The sequence below is a fragment of the Cyanistes caeruleus genome, chromosome 21 (genome assembly GCF_971803275.1).
Source record: "Cyanistes caeruleus chromosome 21, bCyaCae1.hap1.1, whole genome shotgun sequence".
In the NCBI taxonomy this organism is placed as follows: Eukaryota; Metazoa; Chordata; class Aves; order Passeriformes; family Paridae; genus Cyanistes; species Cyanistes caeruleus.
The window spans coordinates 699,396-720,767 of record NC_141721.1 but is presented as its reverse complement, the minus strand read 5'-3'; the positions used below and the strand labels follow the sequence as shown (position 1 = coordinate 720,767).

Below are 21,372 nucleotides of genomic sequence, written 5' to 3'. Positions count from 1 at the left end.
AAAAGAGCCGGGCTGCAAGGGGAGAGAGGATTAGAATGTTCCTGGTGAATTTTAATGGCCTTTAATCAGCCACTCCACGCTGATTACCACAAGCTCAGGAGCCTGTTTCCTCCGAGTGTGCATGGCTGGGGTGGATTCGCTGTTTAACTGCCCTAATTTAATTCCTGCTCAGCAATCAGCGCTCAGCTGGCTCCAGAGCCATCCAGGTGGGGAGAGGAGAGGATTCCTCAGGGCTGGGGGCTCTTCCATTCCTCTGTCTGCTCCTTCTCCCATTGCTCCTGCCCTGCCCTGTCCTGGCAGAGCCCTGCTGGCCCCTGCCTGTGGGAGAGGAACAAAATCCTTCCCTGGCAGGGTGGGCAGTGCCTGGCACAGCTGGGGCTGCCCCTGGATCCCTGGCAGTGCCCAAGGCCAGGCTGGACACTGGGGCTGGAGCTCCTGGGACAGTGGGAGGTGTCCCTGCCATGGCTGGGGTGGCACTGGAGGGGCTCTGAGGTCCCTCCAACCCAACCCATCCTGGGATTCTGTGAATAATGAACACTCTCAGAGAGGGAGGGGTGGTTGGCAAAGCAGATCCAGAGATCACTCTTGAGGACGTGGATCACGATCGTCTTTAACCCAGGGAGATCTGGGGGAAGTCTGGAGAGAGAAAAAGTCACCATTGCCAGAGAAGAAAGGCACTCAGAAAGTGCTGGAATGAGCCCCAGGATCATGAATGGTTGGCCCTGTCCAGCCTGGCCTTGGGCACTGCCAGGGATCCAGGGGCAGCCCCAGCTGCTCTGGGCACCTGTGCCAGGGCCTCAGCATCCTCTGAGTAAAGAATTCCTTCCCAATCTCCCAGCTCTTTTCCCCCCCAGCAGTCAATTTGAGAAGGTTCTTGGAAAAGCTGACACAGCAGCTCCTGAAATCCAGGAATTGAGACTTTTGCAGCAGAGCAGCTCAGCACCAGCAAAAAATTCTGCTGCAAGATGTAAAATGTCCCATCCTGTGGTTTTACAACATCCTGCACCTGCCCAGAGGGGCTGCACTGCCTCAGCAGGAGGAGGAGGAGGAGGAAGGGCTGACTCCAGAGGGGCTCCTGGATCTGTTCCCACATCAAATTGGACACAGACAATTCCTCTGCAGCGAGGCTCATTTGCCATCATCAGATTAACTCCTCTGCAGGGACAGGAGGAGAAACACACAGGAACCAACTGCAGCAGGTTTATCTCTGAACCCCATAAAGAAAAATCCCTCTCCAGGCAAAATTGTCTTTGTGAACAGCCCCAGCACAGCCGCTCACTCCCTGCTCCCTCACTCCCTCCATGCCCTGCCCTGTGCAGCCACCACTCCCACACATTTTCCCCTTCATTTCCCTCTATTAAGGCACTAATTGATTGACCAGATCGGGAGAGCCCAGATCTGTCCCCTGGGACTCTCCTGCATTCCCAGCGATGACTGCACATGGGCTCAGGGATGGGCAGAGCTGAACCTCAGTGGCTGGGATGGGATGGGATGGGAAATCTCCTCTGTCCCATCCCAGTCCCCTCCCTCTGCTCTCCCGTGTTCCCAGCCAGCTCTGATCCCCCTCCTCTCACTCAATTCCCCCCAGCCAGCCCCAAATGCAGCCCCCACAGCCACAGGATCAGTCCCTGCTCCACCTTCCAGGGAGCAAAGTGTCCCTGGGTGCCTGGGGGTGCAGCTCGGAGCTCAGCCATCCCTGCTGTCCCTCCTCACACAATTCAATTGTCAGTTGTGTTCTGACCCCAGAGGAAAGGCAGCCTGAGCTCTTCAAGGGCAGAAACCCGGGCAAGTGCAGAGTACAGAGGGGGTGAAGCCCACAGCTGCTGTTTTCCACGGCCATGGAGCCTGTGGAATTCAGTCAGAGCTGCCTGAAGGAGCCCCCAGGGCTGTCCCTGCCCAGCCAGGGCTCCCACCCGGAGCCTCTGCCCCTTTTCCCTGTCCCAGCACGGCCCAGGAGGCAGCAGGGCCATGTTCCTGTGGAAGCTGATCCCAGGAACCCTGCTGCTCTAAATCCAGGCACAATCCCATCTCCCAGCCTCATTCCAGGCATTGGGGGTGGGGGCACTAAAAACAATGGGTTAAACTGTGAGTGGAATTTTCAGGAAGGCTCCAGACTTCTCTGCTCCCCATCCAAGAGCTCAGCTCACAAACTTGATTTTCTTACTAGGATTTTTTGCTTCTTGAGCAGCTCCTGAGGGGCTGGAATTCTGGAAGGTCCCAATGGCTCGATGGGATGGGGCTCCCAAGGATTAGTGGAGGCAATAAAACATCCCTGGCTCCCAGTCCTGCCCCTCCTGGTGCCGTTTACTCCCCCAGCTACATCACAAACCACGGGCCCTTCACCAGCACCAAACTCCTGCTTTGACAACCAAATCCTGGAATCCACAGCAGAACTTTCAGGGTTATTCCTGTCCCATGCCAGGAGGCCAGGAACAAGTTTTTAAAAGCCTTTTAAAATACTCTTCCAAAGCTCCACCCAGTTCAGTCTGGACAGGGCTGGAGGGTTGTAAAAGAAGGCAGAAATTCTCATTTCCAGGTTTGGCTCTTTTGCTTCATTAAACCTGGGAACAGCCAAAGTTTCTGAGCAGGCAAAGGTTGTGGGATGGTCAGTGAAAGGAGCTGCAATCCCACAGGAAGCCACACATTTGATCCATTGGCAGCAAACGTGCAGCTCTGTGTTTCTGGGGATTTTTGATCCTGCCATAACAGCCTGGACTGTTTTTTCTGGAAGCTCCAAAGCTGTTTAAAGTCTCACTGCAGGGCAGGCAAAAAGCAGCTCCCAGTGCTGGATGTGTCTCCTCCCAGTGCCTGGGACCAGCAGGACCAAACCCCGCCAGGGCAGCACCTGGGGCAAACCTTCCTCTGGCACAACACAGGTTCATCCTGAGCTCATCCCTGCATCCAGCAGAAATCTGAATGTGTTCTGCACATTCCCTGTGTGCAGAGCAGCCCTGCCACAGCCATGGGACCCTGAGCAGGGACACACTTCTGGGAGCAGCTTCAAGGTTCCCAACTCAAAAGATTCCTGGAGAAAAGTGCTTTTCTCTGCCAGAAGTGAATCCCAGACTCCCAAAGGTGTTGCAGGAGTCTCGGGGTGCTTTGCTGTGTCCAGCTGCATCCATCCACAGGAGCACAGGACACAGTTCCCTCCAGCAGCGGGGGGTGTTCTTACACAGCCCTGGCATGATGGACCTCAGCACCCTTTCCACAGTCATCCCCACTCAGGAAAACATCCTGTGCTCCTCAACAAACCCACTCTGGAAGCTGCTGAGGCTGAAGTTGCAGTTAAAGCAATGCTCACTTACCTGCCAGAATATGCTGTCTATTGTGTTGCCCAGGAAGCCGTCCCTGCCCTCTGATGACACCAGCTTAGGTCCCAGAATCGTCATAAATTCATCAAAATCCACCTGGCCATCCCCTGCAATGAGAGGAAAAGATCAGACTCAGAAATCAGGGAGAAGGTTGGGTTGGAAGGAACTTTAAGAGGCTGTATAGAACAGCACCCTGATGTGACCAGGGACACCTTGCCCTGCTCTGAGCCCCCTCCAGCCTGGCCTTGGGCACTGCCAGGGATCCAGGGGCCTGCCCACCCTCATTAGTATCAATTAATTACCCCTGAGAGCCCAACGTGCCCCTCAGGAGCTGCTGCACACCAGGGACCCCCCACACCCCGGGAAAGCTCCGCAGCAACTTCCCGGTGCCCACGGACCCCAATCCTTTGCTGTGCCAGGGAATGGCCCCTGTTGTGTCCCAGCTGCCCCCAAGACAGGATCAGGCCCCTGAAAATCACAACCGAGGGAAACAGCTCACTGAAATCACACTCAGGGAAACAGCTCACTGAAATCACACTCAGGGAAACAGCTCACTGAAATCACAACTGAGGGAAAAACAGCTCACTGAAATCACACTCAGGGAAACAGCTCACTGAAATCACAACTGAGGGAAAAACAGCTCACTGAAATCACACTCTGAGGGAAACAGCTCACTGAAATCACAACTGAGGGAAAAACAGCTCACTGAAATCACACAGTGAGGGAAACAGCTCACTGAAATCACAACTGAGGGAAACAGCTCACTGAAATCACACAGTGAGGGAAACAGCTCACTGAAATCACACAGTGAGGGAAACAGCTCACTGAAAATCACACTCTGAGGGAAACAGCTCACTGAAATCACAACTGAGGGAAACAGCTCACTGAAATATCACACAGTGAGGGAAACAGCTCACTGAAATCCCACTCTGAGGGAAACAGCTCACTGAAATCACACAGTGAGGGAAACAGCTCACTGAAATCACAACTGAGGGAAACAGCTCACTGAAATATCACACAGTGAGGGAAACAGCTCACTGAAATCCCACTCTGAGGGAAACAGCTCATTCCCAGGGCCAGGGAGCCCAGAGAAACTCTCGGCACAAACGTGGGGAGATCAGCGCAGCCCCAGCAGTCCGGGGTGGAATTTCCATCTCCGGGCAGCAGAGCTGGGATTTCTGGTGGGAATAGCCTGGGCTGAGGCTCTGAAAGGCCGGGATCTACAGGGATCTATCTGCAGGGATCTGCAGGGATCTACAGGGATCTATCTGCAGGGATCTACAGGGATCTACAGGGATCTATCTGCAGGGATCTGCAGGGATCTGCAGGGATCTGCAGGGATCCACAGGGATCCGCAGGGATCCACAGGGATCTGCAGGGATCTGCAGGGATCCGCAGGGATCTGCAGGGATCTGCAGGGATCCACAGGGATCCGCAGGGATCCACAGGGATCTGCAGGGATCTGCAGGGATCCGCAGGGATCTGCAGGGATCTGCAGGGATCCACAGGGATCCGCAGGGATCTGCAGGAATCCACAGGGATCTGCAGGGATCGGATCTGCAGGGATCTGCAGGGATCTGCAGGGATCCGCAGGGATCCACAGGGATCCGCAGGGATCTGCAGGGATCCACAGGGATCCGCAGGGATCTGCAGGGATCTGCAGGGATCTATCTGCAGGGACCCGCAGGGATCTGCAGGGACCCGCAGGGATCTGCAGGGATCCGCAGGGATCTGCAGGGATCTGCAGGGATCCGCAGGGATCTGCAGGGATCTGCAGGGATCTGCAGGGATCTGCAGGGATCTGCAGGGATCCGCAGGGATCCACAGGGATCCGCAGGGATCTGCAGGGATCCGCAGGGATCCACAGGGATCCGCAGGGATCTGCAGGGATCCGCAGGGATCCACAGGGATCCGCAGGGATCTGCAGGGATCTGCAGGGATCCGCAGGGATCTGCAGGGATCCACAGGGATCTGCAGGGATCCGCAGGGATCCACAGGGATCCGCAGGGATCCACAGGGATCTGCAGGGATCGGATCCACAGGGATCTGCAGGGATCGGATCCACAGGGATCTGCAGGGATCTGCAGGGATCCACAGGGATCCGCAGGGATCTGCAGGGATCCACAGGGATCTGCAGGGATCCGCAGGGATCCACAGGGATCCGCAGGGATCTGCAGGGATCCACAGGGATCCACAGGGATCTGCAGGGATCCGCAGGGATCCGCAGGGATCCACAGGGATCTGCAGGGATCCACAGGGATCTGCAGGGATCCGCAGGGATCCGCAGGGATCTGCCAGGATCTGCAGGGATCTGCAGGGATCTGCAGGGATCGGATCCACAGGGATCTGCAGGGATCTGCAGGGATCTGCCAGGATCCGCAGGGATCTGCAGGGATTCACAGGGATCCGCAGGGATCCGCAGGGATCCGCAGGGATCCGCAGGGATCCTGTAAAAGCCGCCGCTCCGGGGCTCTGCTCATGTCTGGGGCAGCTCGCTGGGGTAAGGGCTGGGCCCCGCACCCCCTGGAGAGCCATTCATTAAATTCCTGATTTAATTTATGGGCTCTGGAAAGCTCCTGCTGCCGTCTGGACCGGGAGGATCGGGAGGATCGGGAGGATGAGGAGGATGGGGAGGATGAGGAGGATCGGGAGGATGAGGAGGAGCGGGAGGATCGGGAGGATGAGGAGGATGGGGAGGATGGGGAGGATCGGGAGGATGGGGAGGATGAGGAGGAGCGGGAGGATGAGGAGGATCGGGAGGATCGGGAGGATGGGGAGGATGGGGAGGATCGGGAGGATGAGGAGGATGGGGAGGATGGGGAGGATCGGGAGGATGGGGAGGACCGGGAGGATGAGGAGGATGAGGAGGATCGGGAGGATGGGGAGGATGGGGAGGATCGGGAGGATCGGGAGGATCGGGAGGACCGGGAGGATCGGGAGGATGAGGAGGATGGGGAGGACCGGGAGGACCGGGAGGATGAGGAAGGTGATGCCAGGTGCCAGCGGCTCCGGGGGATGCTCACCGCCAATCCGTGGGATGCACACCGGGATGCTTCGGGATGCTGATTTATTCAAATCAGCCAGATTAGCAAGAAAACAATTTGCATGTTAAAGAGATGCTGGTGCCTGCCCTCTGGCCTGTGGGACCCCGAGCTCTTCACTTCGGGTCCTTCCCGCTGTCGCTGTGCCCTCGGGCCGGGCAGGGCTCGGTCCCAGGTGAGGGAAGGTGCCAGGACTGCGGGATCTGACTTTGGACGGTGACCTCCTGCCAGGGATCATCACTAACCTCACACGCTTTAATTAGCAGCTTAATGACAGCATTTTCCACAGCCTCGGAAGAAAGATGCCACTGAAAAATGCATTATCCCCTTATTGACTGCTTTTTCAATTAAAACTTTTAACTAGCAAGGCAGCTGGGCCCCACTTTAGCCCGGTAGAAATATCCCTTTAACATTCCCGTGAAGCTGCAGAAAACAAAGCTTCCCTGCCATCAGCACCTCGGGAGACTGCAGCATCATCCCATCAACACACAGAGATCACGGCTTTGTCTGAACATTCCTTGTGACAGCCACCAGAGAAATGTTATAAAAACCAACAGCAGAACCTGCACGGGGCTGCTCTGCACAGCCAGGGCAGCACCAAAGGCCACTTTTCACATCCCATCCCGGAGCAGAGCGTGGAGTTTGGGTTTGGCACAGACAGGAGCCACCCTGCTCGCCCTGCTGCTCCTCCCCACGGGCACAGAGCGCTGGGGATCTGCTCGGGACCCAGCCCTGCAGCCACATCCAACCCCCCATCCCCAGATACAGATGTGCTGCCCTCCACAAGGTCCTTGGATTATCCACAAATTATCTCCGAGCTGGTTTAAGGATTTCAGAGCCCTTTCCCAGCTTAATGATTCCATGATTCCAAGGCACTCACACATTCCCAGAGCTTATTTACAAACTGGGAGGGCAGGGAAACCTGGGGGAATGGTGGGGTGGGATGTGCTGGGACTGGGGACCCTTGGGAATGGTGCTGAGGGGTCTGTTGGGACAGGGAATGGTGCTGAGGGGTCTGTTGGGACAGGGAATGGTGCTGAGGGGGCTGTTGGGACAGGGAATGGTGCTGAGGGGGCTGTTGGGACAGGGAATGGTGCTGAGGGGGCTGTTGGGACAGGGCAGCCTGGCAGGTGGCACAGGGGGTGAGGACAGAGGGGCTCCAGGCAGGATCCCACCCCTGAGCTGCTCTCACCAGCCAAGGGATGGGTCACTGCCTGTGTGGGTGATCTCAGCAGAGCACCAGAGCTGAGCTCAAGCGCTGGTTTAAACCCACCTAAAGCACTCCTTGATCTCCTCCCGGCCGTGCCCTCCCCCGTGCAGCTCCGTGTTAATCCTGGCATTAATGTCACCGAGTCACCCGGGGGCACCAACGCTGTGCCTGAGCCTCATGACTCAAACAATGACTCAGAACCTTTCTGGCCACCCCAGCAGAGCCCAAACACATCAGCTCATCATCCCCAGGCTGGCTGAGAGGAGCCTCCAGCACCCACAGGGGTTTGCTCCCTGCAGGACTCTGATCCTGGCAGGAAGCTGGGGACTGGGACAATCAGGAGGAATGGCAGTGATGGGAGCCTGGCTCCTGGTGCTGGAGCCTGATCAGCATTCGCTCTCCTCCTGCCTGACCTCCAGCGAGCCCGAGGTGAGATATTTAAAGTTAATGAGCTGGGTTTGCAGCTCGGGGCACACAGCTCCTGTTTATTTTTATTCTCCAGCAGCTCCCTGCAGTGCCAGTGCCGTGCCCAGGCTGGCACAGGTGTGCCCTGGGATGGGGCACGGGATGAGCAGGGAGCAGCTCCAGCCACAGAAGATTTCCCAGACGAGGCTTTCGGTTCCACACATTTGGAGGTCAGAGCCTCCTCAGCCCTCTGAGCCCTTGCCCAGCACGAGGCAGAGAATTTTCCCTAATTACAGCCTCAGTCCAGAAGCACAACGGGAACAGGGCAGGTCTGGCACCAAACTTTGGCCTTGGAAAACAGTTTTAATTATAGCTGGCTCCAGTGACTTCTGGGAGAGGAAGAACCACCCCAGCACGGGAAGGACGTGGATCTGTGGGAAAGAGTCCAGAGGAGACCACGGAGCTGCTCCCAGGGCTGGAGCCAGGCTGGCAGAGCTGGGGGGGCTCACCTGGACAGGAGAAGCTCCAGGGACACCTCAGAGCCCTTTCCAGGGCCTGAAGGGGCTCCAGGAGAGCTGGAGAGGGACTGGGGACAAGGGATGGAGGGACAGGACACAGGGAATGGCTGCCACTGCCAGAGGGCAGGAATGGATGGGATTTTGGGCAGGAATTGTTCCCTGGCAGGGTGGGCAGAGGCTGGGATGAATTCCCAGAGCAGCTGGGGCTGTCCCTGGATCCCTGGCAGTGCCCAGGGCCAGGCTGGATGGGTTTGGAGCAGCTGGGACAGGAGAAGGTGTCCCTGCCATGGAATGAGAAGAGCTCTAAGATCCCTTCCCACCCAAACCACTCTGGGATTCCATGGAAAGCTTGGATCTGGGGAAAGGATCAAACATCACTGGAGCCCCTCTGTCTCTTAAGTGCCTCCACTCCTGCAGATTTCAGAGCAGTTGTGTGGATCTGGCTGCTCTGGCTCCATGACAACCACACAGAAAAGATCCATGGATTGTAGGACACATCCCTGGAGGAGGGGATTTCTGTGGGGCTGGCAGGCTCCAGCAGAGCCCAGAAGAGGAGCAGGGGGGGTTTGTCCATCCAGGAGCTGCAGAGTTCCTCCCTCTGGCACACCTTGGCTTGTCCTGCAGGGGCAGGGAACAGCTCCTCGGGAACAGCTTGCTTCCCATTAAAAATAAACCTGTGAACTCCCAGAGTCTGAGCAGGAGACAGACTGAGGAGGACAGGGAATCTGCTGGGACCTGTCCCTGCTCCAGCACGAGCACTCAAACAAGGAGGAGAAGTCCAAGGAAAACGGAGTGAAATAAATGTCCATCAGACACCTGCCAGCTCCAGCCGGGCCCCAGGGAGCTGCAGGGTGCCAAGGGGCCAGCCCTGGCACCACATGTCCCCAGGGATGTGGCAGTGGATGAGCTCCCTGTGCCCCCAGCCCTCTCTGAGATCCCCCCTCTCCCTGGGGATCTCTGCAGCTCCGTGAGCTGCTGATCCCTCTGTCCCACGGATCAAGAGCAGCAGGATCACCCCCAGCCTGCCAGGACTGCCATCCTCTGCCCCCTGCCCTGGGGAGGCTCTGACACCCCGGGGAGCAGCAGCAGCTCATGAAACAGAGCTCTGGGCACAGCCTGGGGAGCCAGAGCAACCCCAGGGCATAAAACACAGCGAGGATCCAAACCGAGCACAGGGCTCGAGGTGCAGCTCAGCCCAGGGGCTCCAGAGGGGGGACTGCACTTCTGAGCTTCCTTTTGTGCTGTCCCTTCAGGGGCTGCACGTCAGCAGAGGCAGGGTTGGATAGCATTTGGTGTCATTTGATATAATTTGGCATAATTTGATGAACTCCCGAGCTGCAGATCTGACAGGCTGCAGGAGCAGCTGTAATTACTCCTCACTTCTGCAGTGAGAACACAGAATGGGATAAAATGTGATAATCCTCATTGTCCAAATGAGAGCAGACATGGAGACAGTGGCCCCTGTAAATCCAGACAAGTCTCATCAAATCCAGCCCGCTGCCCAAAATTCCCAGCTCAGCAGCACATTTTAAAGGACAGCCAGGCTGGAATGTGGCTGGATCATTTCTCACACTGAAAAAATCACTTTGAGATCAAAGGACAAACCCAAACTCCATCCTAACCCATCTGTCCCATCCCTGGAAGTGCCTGGGGCCAGGTTGGATGGGGCTTGGAGCAACCTGGGACAGTGGAAGGTGCCTGTGCCACTCCTGGCTCGGTGGCAGGAGGTGACAGCCAGGTGTGAAATGCTCCTGTCAGGTCACTTCAGATGCTCCTCTGAGATCCCCGTGTCCAGCCTGGCAATCCTGCTCCCTTCATCCTGCTCCCTTCATCCCCATCCCTTCATCCCCATCCCTTCATCCCCATCCCTGCAGAAAACAGGGAACACCAGCCCAGCCCAGCCCAGCCCAGCCCAGCCCAGCCCAGCCCAGCCCAGCCCAGCCCAGGTTCCTTCCAGCCCTCAGTGAAATCGGCCGTGGCAGACTCAGGCCCTCGGCCACGCTGGAATTTGCTGATGAAAACTGGATCTTGGGGCTGCTCAGGCTGGCTCAGGTTAAACCCCAAGCCCTGCCAATTTTCTTACCTCATTTTCAGGCCCTGGCAGCAGTTTTGATGGGAAGGAAGGAATGGATGTCTGGCTGCTCCACCTGCCAGCACATCATAACTCACAGCACGGGCCAGAGATGTGCACAGGATTTCACCTCCCCCCCGGCTCTCCTGACCACTGGAGACTCCTCCCTGAGCGTGACCTTTCATCCATCCAGGCTTCCAACCCATCTAATGCCAAGCAAAGACCTGGAAAAACTCAGCAACCCTCCCCAGGAATACATGGGAAGCTGGTCAGGCTGTTCCTGGGAGCCCTGGGCACAAGCAACGTTCCTGCCCTGCTCCTGAAGGATGTCCTTTCCCACTGGGAGAGGAAGGAGGAGGCTTTTGCTGGTTCTCACTCCACAGTTCAATTTAAATCCCAGGAAAAGGTGAAGAATCCATTGGAGAAAAAGTAGCCATAGTAATATAAATTCAAGCTGTACAGCACTAATTCAATTTGCAGGCAAGGGAAATCTCTCACAGAACATTCCCCTCTTTGCTCAGTGTCTCAGGAATTTCCCATTCCCTGACTTTTTTAAATCCACTTGGCCCTTCCCCTGGCACAGCCTCCCCCAGACCCCTGCTCCAGCACTGCACCAGTACCAGCAGTTTGGAGCTGGAGGATCAGCTGCCATCCCTGCAGGAAGCACACAGAGCTCCCTGGAAAGCCTCAGCAGGAATTTAGCACCTCCAGGTTCCAGGTTTAACTCCCAGCTCAGCTCCCTCCATGGCAGCAGTCTGCACAGAACGGAGCCAAGGGCTGCCAGAGGCAGGGAAGGACTGGAGACAGATCTGAACTGGGAGCCAAGTCCCAGCACTCTTTTTCCAACAAAGCTCAGAATTTCGGGAAAAGACCCCAGGAGTTGGCAGCACACTAAGCCTGGCTTTGCCAGCCCTGAGCCCGAGTCCCTCCCTGCCAGGAGAGGCCAGCACAGCAGGGCAAGGGGCAAACAACAAACTTAGGACAAAACCCTCTTTGAAGCGATGGATTCCTTTTCCCCCTTACCCACAGCAGCTTCACCTCTCACCCTGCCCTTTCCTTTGGGTGGGGAAAGCAGAGCTCCCCAGCTCCCTCTCCGACCAGGAATTGTTGGATCCGGATCCAAGGGCTGCCAGGAGCCGGGAAAGCCGCCGGGAACGCCCCAGGAGGGAGCAGACCCCGCTGAGGACTCACCATCCATGTCCAGGCGCTGCATGATGATGGCCAGCTCCACCTCGCTGGGCATGTAGCCCAGGGAGCGCATGGCCATGCCCAGCTCCTGCTTGGAGATGAAGCCATTCCCGTCCCGGTCCAGCACTCGGAAAGCCTCTCGGATCTCTGTGGAGGCAAGGGGGAAAGGAGGAGCTGTTATGGTGGATGCTGAGCACAGAAGCAGCAGCTGTTGCTTTTTCCAGCGTTAATTGTGGATATTTGATCGTCCTGGGGCAGGGGGATCAGGATATGTTTGTGCACACCCATGAACCTCCCACAGCCCCACGGCTCCTGTGCACACCGGATTTCCTGGGGGCAGGGACACAGAGGGAATTCATTCCAGGGAATATTGGGCCACATCTCCACGCTCTGGGCTTGGGTTTGCACCAGCTGTGACTTCCCAAAGCTGAATTCCCTCTGTCTCCCTGCCAGCCCTGGGAGGGAAAGGTGGGGAGGCTGCTCAAAGCTTCAGCTCGTAATTCCAGGAGCCTTTGGAGTGGGAATGAATCCCTGAATCCCATCAGACTCCACCAGCTGCAGGGAAATCTCCTTTCATCTGTGGTCCTGAGAGCTCAGTGCAGTAAATATTACACCCAAATCAATTAATGGGAAAACAAACTCATGACAGCTGAAGGCAGAAGAATGAGGTTCATTGCAGGGAGCCAGGAGAGGATTTTAGGAAGTAAAATGTGAATCTGGAGAAGTTTCCAGGCGAGTGAGACTGATCCAAATGCCAGGGGTAAATGCCAGGGATAAAGGAGACTTGTGGAATATCCACACAGCAGCCCCAGCTGAGAGCCCTCTCCAGGCACTCCCATCCCAAAACTGCATTAACAGCACTCAGCCTTTGAGCCTTGGGCACAGCAGAACCCTCCCCACATTTGGGGCTTTCTGCTCCTCTCAAAGACCTGAACTTTTGACCAAGCCTGGCACATCCTTCCCAAATCCACCCCCACCACCAAACAGAGCCTTTTCCCCTCCCCATCTATAAATACCACTGGTGCCGAGGTAGATGTGAGTTATTTATAGGCTGAACACAGTGTACAGGGAGCAGTGTGACCTCAGGCAGTGCCTCTTCTTTCTCTCAGCGTGGAACAGCTCCTCCTCATCCCCTTCTCTTCCCAGGAGTCATTCCCAGGCTCCTGCAGGTGCTGCCCTTCCTGAGCACCCTCCCTGAACCCAGCCCTGCTCCCAGACCCTGCTCCAGGCTCCTGTGGGCCCCGGCTGCCCCTCACCTTCCTCTCCAGCTGTTTCATTTCATTACCCAAAGCTAAAAATACAGCAGCACTTTCCCCAGATGACTTTCCCCACCAAGTCACCATGGCAACAGATGCTCCCGGCTCAGAGCTGCGAGGGGATGTGGTCCATGGAGCCAGTCTCTCCACAGACAGTGCTGGGGCTTGGGAGAAGCTTTGGGATCTTTCCCACTGCAGCATCTCCACAGGAATGCTTCACCCTGAGCTCTGTCCTTCAAGGATCACAGGGGGAACGTGTTGAGGTGCTGCTGCCCTCTCCCCCTGCCCAGCCTGGAAAATCAGACAGGTGGATTTCCCCTCCCTGGGGAGTCAGAAATCCCAATATTCCCCTTTCCCTAAGCAGTGTCTTCATTTACCCCCAAATGTGGGCAGCTGACACAGAACTGTATTAGAGGATAAAAGGGGGAAAAGATCCCAGGAAAACTCAGAGAACTGGAAGTTCCTCCTGCCCCACGGAATCACAGAGTCCTGCAGTGATTTGGGTTGGAAGGGACCAAGGCTGACCTTGTTCCTCTATTCCAGGCTTCTCCATCCCCATCCAGCCCTGGCCACCCAACCAGCTGCTGTTGATGGCCTCAAAGGGGCAGCAGCTACAACGTGAATGAAATTCCCAAGTGATCTAAGGCTGGGAAGAACTGGAAGGGTGAAAGTGCAGCGGGGAGGAAGGAACAAATCAGGCTTTGGGAGCAGAGGGGGCTGAGGCAGCAGGAGCAGAGCCGGGTGGAAAAGGTTCCCCAGGAAAGTTTAGCCTGCCGTTTGTCCCTGGGTGTGAAGATTCCTGTTCCACAGGAGCCCAGGGCACAGCACTCCCTTCCCAGAGTTATTTGAGCATTCCAGAGCTGTGTTGGGAAAGGAGGGGGAAGATGTGTTTGCTTTTAATTCATTCCCTCTCTCTCCTCCCATTGAACAGCTGCACTTTGCAGCTTCCCTGTTACAGAGCACATGTCCAATCAATCCCCCCTCCTCCGGGAGCGGGAGGGAAGAGCCGGGGAAAAGGAGGATTCTTCATTACCTTTCTGAAGGGCACAAACAGCTCTGCCAGAGCCGGCCCTGACACCCCACCCAGCAAGTGCTCAACTCCCCCAGATCCATCCTCATCCTCCTCCTGCTGCAGCCCTTCCCTCCCCGAGCCTCCCCCTGCTCCTGCCCGACCTCCCCGCTCATCCCAGCTCCCTGCTGGGGTTTATTCCCAGGGATTTCCCTGGGCAAACATCGTGATTCTGCTGTGTCTCCTGGAGGTGGAATAAGGATTCCCTGGAGAATTAATTCCATCGCATCCCCTGGCCGCCCTCGGCTGCTCTGGGGTGTAAATCCCACCCGGGAAGCGCGAGCAGCGCTCAGCGCCGCAGGGATCTGGGCATTGGTGAGACAGGAGTGGGGTAACACCACCCCAAAGCTCCCCAGCCATGGACCCCAGTCCTTAATGCACCTTTGGGCCCCGAGCAAAGGGAACCATCTGAAACTGCGAGCAGCTCGTCCTCGAGTGAACCGGGGAGGGAGGCTTGGAACCACTACAGCTAAAAAAATGGAAATTTCCAGCCCTCCATCTGCTATTCTCACTCTTGGTTTTTTGGGTGGGTTCTTGGTTTCTTTTTTCTCCCTGCCACAAATTGCAACGAAGTGTCAAAATAACCCCGTTTTTATCTAATGGCAACGTCCCCCCGGCGTATTCCAACGGGAAGTGTCAAAACATTTCCCTTGGTTATTGGGATGGCAGCGAAGCCGCTCTGCACCCCCGGCTGGAGCTCTCACCGTGCCCTGGGCTGTCCCAGAGCTGCTGCAGCCTCTGCTGCTCTTCAGCATCCCCAGGGCACGCAGGAGCAGGCCTGCTGGGATGGGGAATATCCAGGAGCATTCCAGGTGCTCCAGCAGCTCCAGGAGAGCAGGGGATGGCAAAGGGACAAAACCCAGTGAGCCTCCAAACCCTCCCAAGCTCTCCCAACTCGGGGCTGGCTCTGCTTTGTTCCCAGGGGGGCTATTCCATGGAACAATTCCAATCAGATTGGTGAAGTCTAAAGCAATTTGGAAAAGCTTTTCCCAAAGCATCACCAGAGTGTTTCCTTAAGGGAGCCCCAAAAAGCCCCACAGCAACACTTGAGCCCCTCTGGAAAACTGACACAGCTTTGTCAGCAATTCCCAAGTATTTCCCTGTGCAGAGAGCAGCAAACTCATTGCAAATGGGTTTCTTTTTCCTGTTTACCTTTTGCAGAAAACAGGAAAAACTGTTGTACTAAACCTTGAATCCTCCAAATATTCCAGGAGAGTGATTGAAATATTTGCATTTCTCTGCTGTTTGGTTGTTTGAATGAAGCTGCAGTTTCTGCACATCAAAGGCCCATAAGAATAAAGCTTTCCTGAGAATAAATCCCTGTTCTCTCTGTGTGTGCTGTGTACCTGAAAGCAGTCCTTGAGAATTGCACTGGAAAAACGTGTTGGAGGCAAGCACAGACAATCCAGCTTGAAAGGGATTGCTTTCCTTGCAAGCTTTAATGGCATTTTAAATAACACTGAAGAACTCATTTCTTTTCATTTCCTACCTTTTGGAAACATCTTTTTCTTTTTTTTTCCCCTCTTTTTTTTGGTTTTGTTTTGTCCTATCCTCCTTCCAGCACCTGGAACCCAGCCTGGCCCAGCCCAGTAAAGGCAGAGGTGGATTCCAGCACATCTCCCATTTCCCATTTCCCCACAGATGGATGCACTGAACCCCAGCGCTGCCTTCAGAGCCCGTTTGGTGCTGGGGAAGGAGGCAGCAAAGCTGCCAGCACAGACAGGCTCATCAGAGGGCTGCTTTAATTAACTGGTGTGATACCAAAGCTGAAGGACTCCTGACACACAATTACAGGGCATTGTCTGAGCTGGAAAAAGCCGTGTAACCCTTGCCTTTATCATCATCTCACTCCTGCTCACTCCATTCCTCCAAAACACATCCCACGGTCACATTTCAGTGGCCACTTCTGTGTCTGCTGAACAAATGAATGTTTCTAAAAGTGCCAGGGAATCTCAGAACCTGAGCACACAGCCAAGCACAGAGCCTGCAACTGCATTTCAGAGCTGACATTAAAACTGCACTGAGCTGCTCTCAACTCTGCAGAAGTCCACCTTAAGCTCTGCTTTGGAGGAGATAATTTATGCTGGGCCATCCATCTCTGTCTGGGAGGCAGAGCCACACCTGAGCTGGGGACAGCCTCTGCCGAGGTGACAGAGGCAGCCACCACTTACCTGTGTGACTTCAGGTGCTGGAAAATCCTTGGGAAAGGACACAGGTGATGGCTGGAAATCCCCAGTAGGGTTTGAGCCTCTTCCAGCTCATCCTCCCAGCAGATGCACTCCTGGAGGGCCTTTTCCCTGTGGGGTCCATCATCCCCTCCTCTCCTGCCCCACCCTGCAGTGAGAGCCTCATCCCCAGGGACCTGGGGGCATCTCCTCCCACACCCCAGCTTTGAGTCATTCCTGATTTATTCCCTTGCTCTCACACCAGCCTCGTGCTGCCAGTTCCATCCCCTGCTCCAGTTCCTGCATTCCCTCTCTGCTGCATCTCCTGCACAGCCCGAGACCCTGCCTGATTCCAAACACAAGGATCTTGGCATGATTCCCAAATCCCTGCCTGGTTCCCAAATCCCTGCCTGATTCCTGGCCCTGTTTCTGATTCCCAAATCCCTGCCTGATTCCCAAATCCCTGCCTGATTCCCAAATCTCTGCCTGGTTCCTGGCCCTGTCTCTGATTCCCAAATCCCTGCCTGATTCCCAGCTGGCCTCCAGAGCCTCCTGTGCCATTCCAGAGGCTCCTCCAGAGCCGAAGGCAGCAGGGGTGGTGAGGGCTGGTTAAGCCCAGGCACTCCTGCCCCTCTCCCCACAATTCCAGGTGGAATCAGGTCGAGGACCCAGCCTGACTCCCGGTGGGGATGAGGAGCTGATTTTCGGGAGGGTGAAGCAGGGACTGTCCCCGTGGGGGTCTCTGGGCACAGGGGCTGCTCCTGGGGCACAGGTCCTGCTGCTGGAAGCACAGAGCTCCTGGCAGTGCCACAAACCCATGAATACCCCAAAGAGAAGGGGGTGTGAATAAAGCAGCACAGCCTCGTGCTGGATGCTGAGTGATTTCTACACAAAGCAAAGCAGATCAGGCTCACGTTGCTGGAAAAGGACACCAGATGCCTTTGACGTCACCTAAATTATCTCTATTTTTAAAAGTTACTCTTTCCCATTTGCTGCCAACTCAGAAAGTCCAATTTGCCAAGATAATCTATGGAGTGGGGATGAAGATTTCCAAAGTTGAGGTATCGGTCTCTTAGCAACCGTAGTACTCTTTGTATTAAACCGAGCCCAGGCGTCTCCTGGAGCCTTTTCTGCACCTAATCAGCGAATTCCCATTAAAGACAATATTGGAGAAACGTCACCTAGGATCCAGGATACATCTAAACACATGGAGTCTGTGTTCTCTCTGCTCACAGGGATATTTATAGCAGGGAGGGATGTGGCATCTCTTATTCATGCGAGGGGCTGGATAAGAGATGAGAATGTAGGGGAAAAAAAGATACAGCCAGAGCTGATAAGAAAAACAACATAAAATCATGGGAAGAACTTCCTCCAGCTGGGTCTGGTTCAAGTGGTGGCCTTTGGCTGGTGGGAAGGGCTGAGAGAAAAGCAAAGCTCGCTCTCCTTGGCTGCTCTGCTTCCAGCCCGGCGTTCGGAGCCGTTTGACACCTCCCTTTCCCCAAGCCTACCAGAGTTCTGGAAAGGGCTTTTTCCTCCCACATCCACATCTGCTTCTCCCAGCCCAGCACCAAGCTCTGAGTGCTGGGAAGCTTCCCCTGGGTGACACCCCCGGGTGCTGTGCAGAAAGCTGCTGGAGAAGGGGTGACACGGAGCCACCTCCCTGTGCTGTCCCCGTGGAGCTCCTGTGCTCCCTGCACAGCAATTCTGGGCTTTTCTTTCTCTTACAAACATAACAAAAACTTCAGGAGAAAAAGGCAGCGCGGCTCCTGAGCCACAGTTTCAGTACAGCCAGGCTAAAGAGCTGTGAACAGACCCAGCTCCCCTCTGTGCCAGGCTGGGCTGTGTCTCCCTGAGCTCTGCTGGTTCCTGGGGCACACCCAGCACCAGGGAAGGGTTCCCTTCCAGCCACAGGGGAGCACAGAGTGCCACGCTCCCCACACTTCATTGGGACGCTTTATAAATTAATTGGAGTACAAAGTCAGGTCTAATTGATGTTTGTATTGATTGAACTGCTCCAAGTCTTAATTTTGGTTGTAAAACTTCCTTTAAAACAGAGCCATTTATAATTAAGACAGGATCTGTAATTAATGGAGTTTTATACTCATAAAACTGCCTCTCTCATCAGTCTAAATTAAACTCCACATGAAAGTTGGAGCAAATTAAATACAGTAGATGCCAAAACTACTTTCTCTGAACTCTTTGCTACTCTTATTAATGTTGAAAGAGAAGAGATGTGGAAGTGTGGAAGAAAAATTGGAAATCCGTGTTTAGAGAGGAGACATCTGTGTCCATCCCCTGCAGGGTGAGCACAGAGACATCCCCATCCCCTTCCACACAGGGCACCAGCCACTTCCCACATTCCAGCTGCAAAATTGACATTTTCATATTAAAAAATTCACGTCTTGCCCCTCTTGCACCATTCTGACAAACACAAAACTGCTTGGGAAGTGTTTCGTTCCATCAGGGTCCCACAGGGCACCCAAGGGGGGATTGGCAAAGCTTCCCTCCACATGCCAGGGGTAATTTAAAACAAAGATTAATTAAAACAAGGGTTAATTAAAAGGAGGGTGAGGATGGGCCTGGCCATGCCCCCAAATCTCCGTTAATGAAATTCCCCAGCTCTGGTGGGTGACCAAATGGCTCTTTCCAGCCTGACCCACTGGAAATCTTCACAGCCACAATATTTACACAGCCCAGACAATTCTGAGCCCGTGGCAAGAAAATAAATCACCGTGGACATATGTACAGAGCTAAAAGTTCCCCAATAAATCTGTTTGCCATGTCTGCCCCATCCATGTCTAGGTAATTAGCAATCCCCTGCTTTAAATGCTCCCATTTAATTGGGGTTGCTGTTTTTAGTGGAATATCATTTCCTCTTCCCAAAAGGGCCATTGCTATTTTCATACCATGGGTTTTTTTCTGGCTGCCACATTCTGCTCTCCCCACTCAAAAGAGTCACTGCAACCCTCACCAAGTATTTATGGCTTGAAGATTCCTACACACATCCCTGGGCTGACGTGCAGAGAGCCTCTCCCAGCTGCCCAGAGTTATCCAGGGCTATCCCAGGAGCCCAGGAGCTGCTGCCAGGAGCTGCTCAGGCCCTGCCTGTTGCCATCCTTGGCTGTCCCCATGGGCAGGGGACTCCCCAGACCCTGGGTGAGGAGCTCTGGCCATTGCCACCAGAGGGTCTGTCCCCTCCCTGGGGTGAGGGTTATTCCAGCTGCTCCTGAGCAGCCAAAGCAGAGCTGGGGCTGATGGAGGTGCAGGAGGTGCCTCCCCAAAAGGTGGGAGGGAAACACCCGAGCAGCACCAAACCCCTTTGTTTGATCTCTTGTAGGGCAAAAGCAGAGGGGTCTGTGGCTCTGCTGCCTCCCAGCCTCCCTGCCCAGGCCATTCTCTGAATCTGTGCTGCTCTCATCCCATCAAAGCCCCAGGAGCAGGAGTAAGGGAATGCAGGGCGTTGATTATTAATGAAGCACATCAATTACCACGCTGGTAATTAGCCAAAGGAGCAAGGTTCAAAAGAGCCTCTCTCTGTTCCCCCACCAAATCCCAGCCCAGACACCCAGCCCAGCCTGGAGCACTCCATGCATGACAAACTGGGATGGGACTGGGACTAGGACTGGGTGTCACCCAGCCAAGAGCTGAATCTCCTGATCTCCTACACACATCCCTGGGCTGTGTGATCAACCCTTCCATCTCCTCAAAACCCCTCTCCAAAGCCCCAGGAGCTGCTGAGCTGAGCTCCTGAGGTGTGAGCTGCTGTCTGACCCCATCTCCTTCTGCCAGGCCTGAAGGGAGCCTGTTCTCTCATTGATGGGAGCTGCAGAAATCAAAGCAGAAATCAAATCTCCTGATCCAAGGGGGAAAAAAAGCAGATTGGAATTGCCAGAGCCAGTGCAGGACAGCGGGGAAGCTGAGGAGGAGCCAGACTCCCCCTCCAGAGCCCTGGGTTTAACCAGACTCTGGATTTGCTTTGCTGCCATTTCCTCAGCTCATACATTCCAGCCTTTCTGGTGAAAAGTGAGAGCCAGAGGAAAGGGAGGATGGGGAATCCAGCAAAGGAAAGCTGTGGATGAACGAGCCTGGAATGAGCCCTGAAAAGCCATCAGCTCCCTAAATCCATTCCCAGAGCAGGTGGGAAGTGTCCCTCGTGCACCCCGGGCAAGGCAAGGCCTGGGTGCTGTCAGGGCTGGGCTGGAGTGGCCTGGGCTCTGCCAGGACCTGCCCTTGGCTCCCTGGAGCTGCTCAGGGGAGCACGGGAAGCCCTTGGGAGCCCCAGGGGTGCCCCAGGTGTCACCCCACACCTGGGGCTCTTCTGCCAGCCTGGGGGGATCCCTGCACGTCCCTGCCCCAGTCCTGCTCCCGTGGATGGAAAAGTTCCCCAATAAATCCCCAGGCATTGTGTCTCCTGCAGAGCTTCCCCCAGAGCAGAGCCAGCCTCCCCCAGACACCTCAGCAGCTCCAGCCTGCAAGGAAATGCTTGGATTTCATCTTTCTGTGGCAGCTGGGACCTGGCCAGCCAAAATCTGCACGTTTGCCACACCTCCAGGGCAGAGCTGAGTGAAAAAGCTCAGACTCCAAATGAAACACTTTGCTATGGAACAGATGAGAATTCTTTTTTCCTCCATAGCTTCCGATTCATGGGAGAAAAATGCAAAAATTCAAATGTGCTGTTTTGTCTCAGATTCAAAGAAAAAAGGTAGAAAAAAATAGGGGCATCCATTTATGTTTTAAACTGCAGTAAACTGAGCAATCCTGTATTGGCACTGTCCTGTCCTGGGGCTGGTAACTCTCCCTGCAGTCCCTGAGGAGCAGATCTGCACAGTCAGGGATGCTGTTACTCCTCAGCCCATCTCACCTCCCCCAGGAGCAAAGCAGGACAGAGCACCCAGCTCCCTCAGTTTCCTCATTCTGCCTCCTGCAGCACTGAAATCACATTTCCAGGGCAGTGAGGAGCTGCACGGGGTGCTGTGCTGGGCACCCCTCTGGCACACACAGCTCCCGTTCCAGAGCAGGGATTGCTGGGTTCCCACTCAGCACAACCCCCTCAAACCTCAGCATCTGCTGAGCACACAACTGCTCCAAGCCTTTTGGACCCCTGGGAAGCAGCAGCGATTCCAGTGGGTTCCAGAGCC

At 55.2% G+C, this 21,372-nt stretch overlaps 1 protein-coding gene across 4 annotated transcripts in view; it reads right to left on the bottom strand.

Annotated features, from left to right (window-relative positions):
* Positions 1–21,372, bottom strand: part of CALN1 (calneuron 1) — an 88,655-nt gene that overhangs the window by 27,928 nt on the left and 39,355 nt on the right. For all 4 annotated transcript variants that reach the window (XM_086858911.1, XM_023939044.2, XM_086858913.1 and 1 more), the window contains 2 exons: positions 11,748–11,891; positions 3,306–3,418 (listed from right to left, as the gene is read on the bottom strand). In XM_086858911.1, the coding sequence (XP_086715037.1) occupies positions 3,306–3,418; positions 11,748–11,891 (257 nt within the window). The remainder of the gene's footprint in view (positions 1–3,305; positions 3,419–11,747; positions 11,892–21,372) is intronic.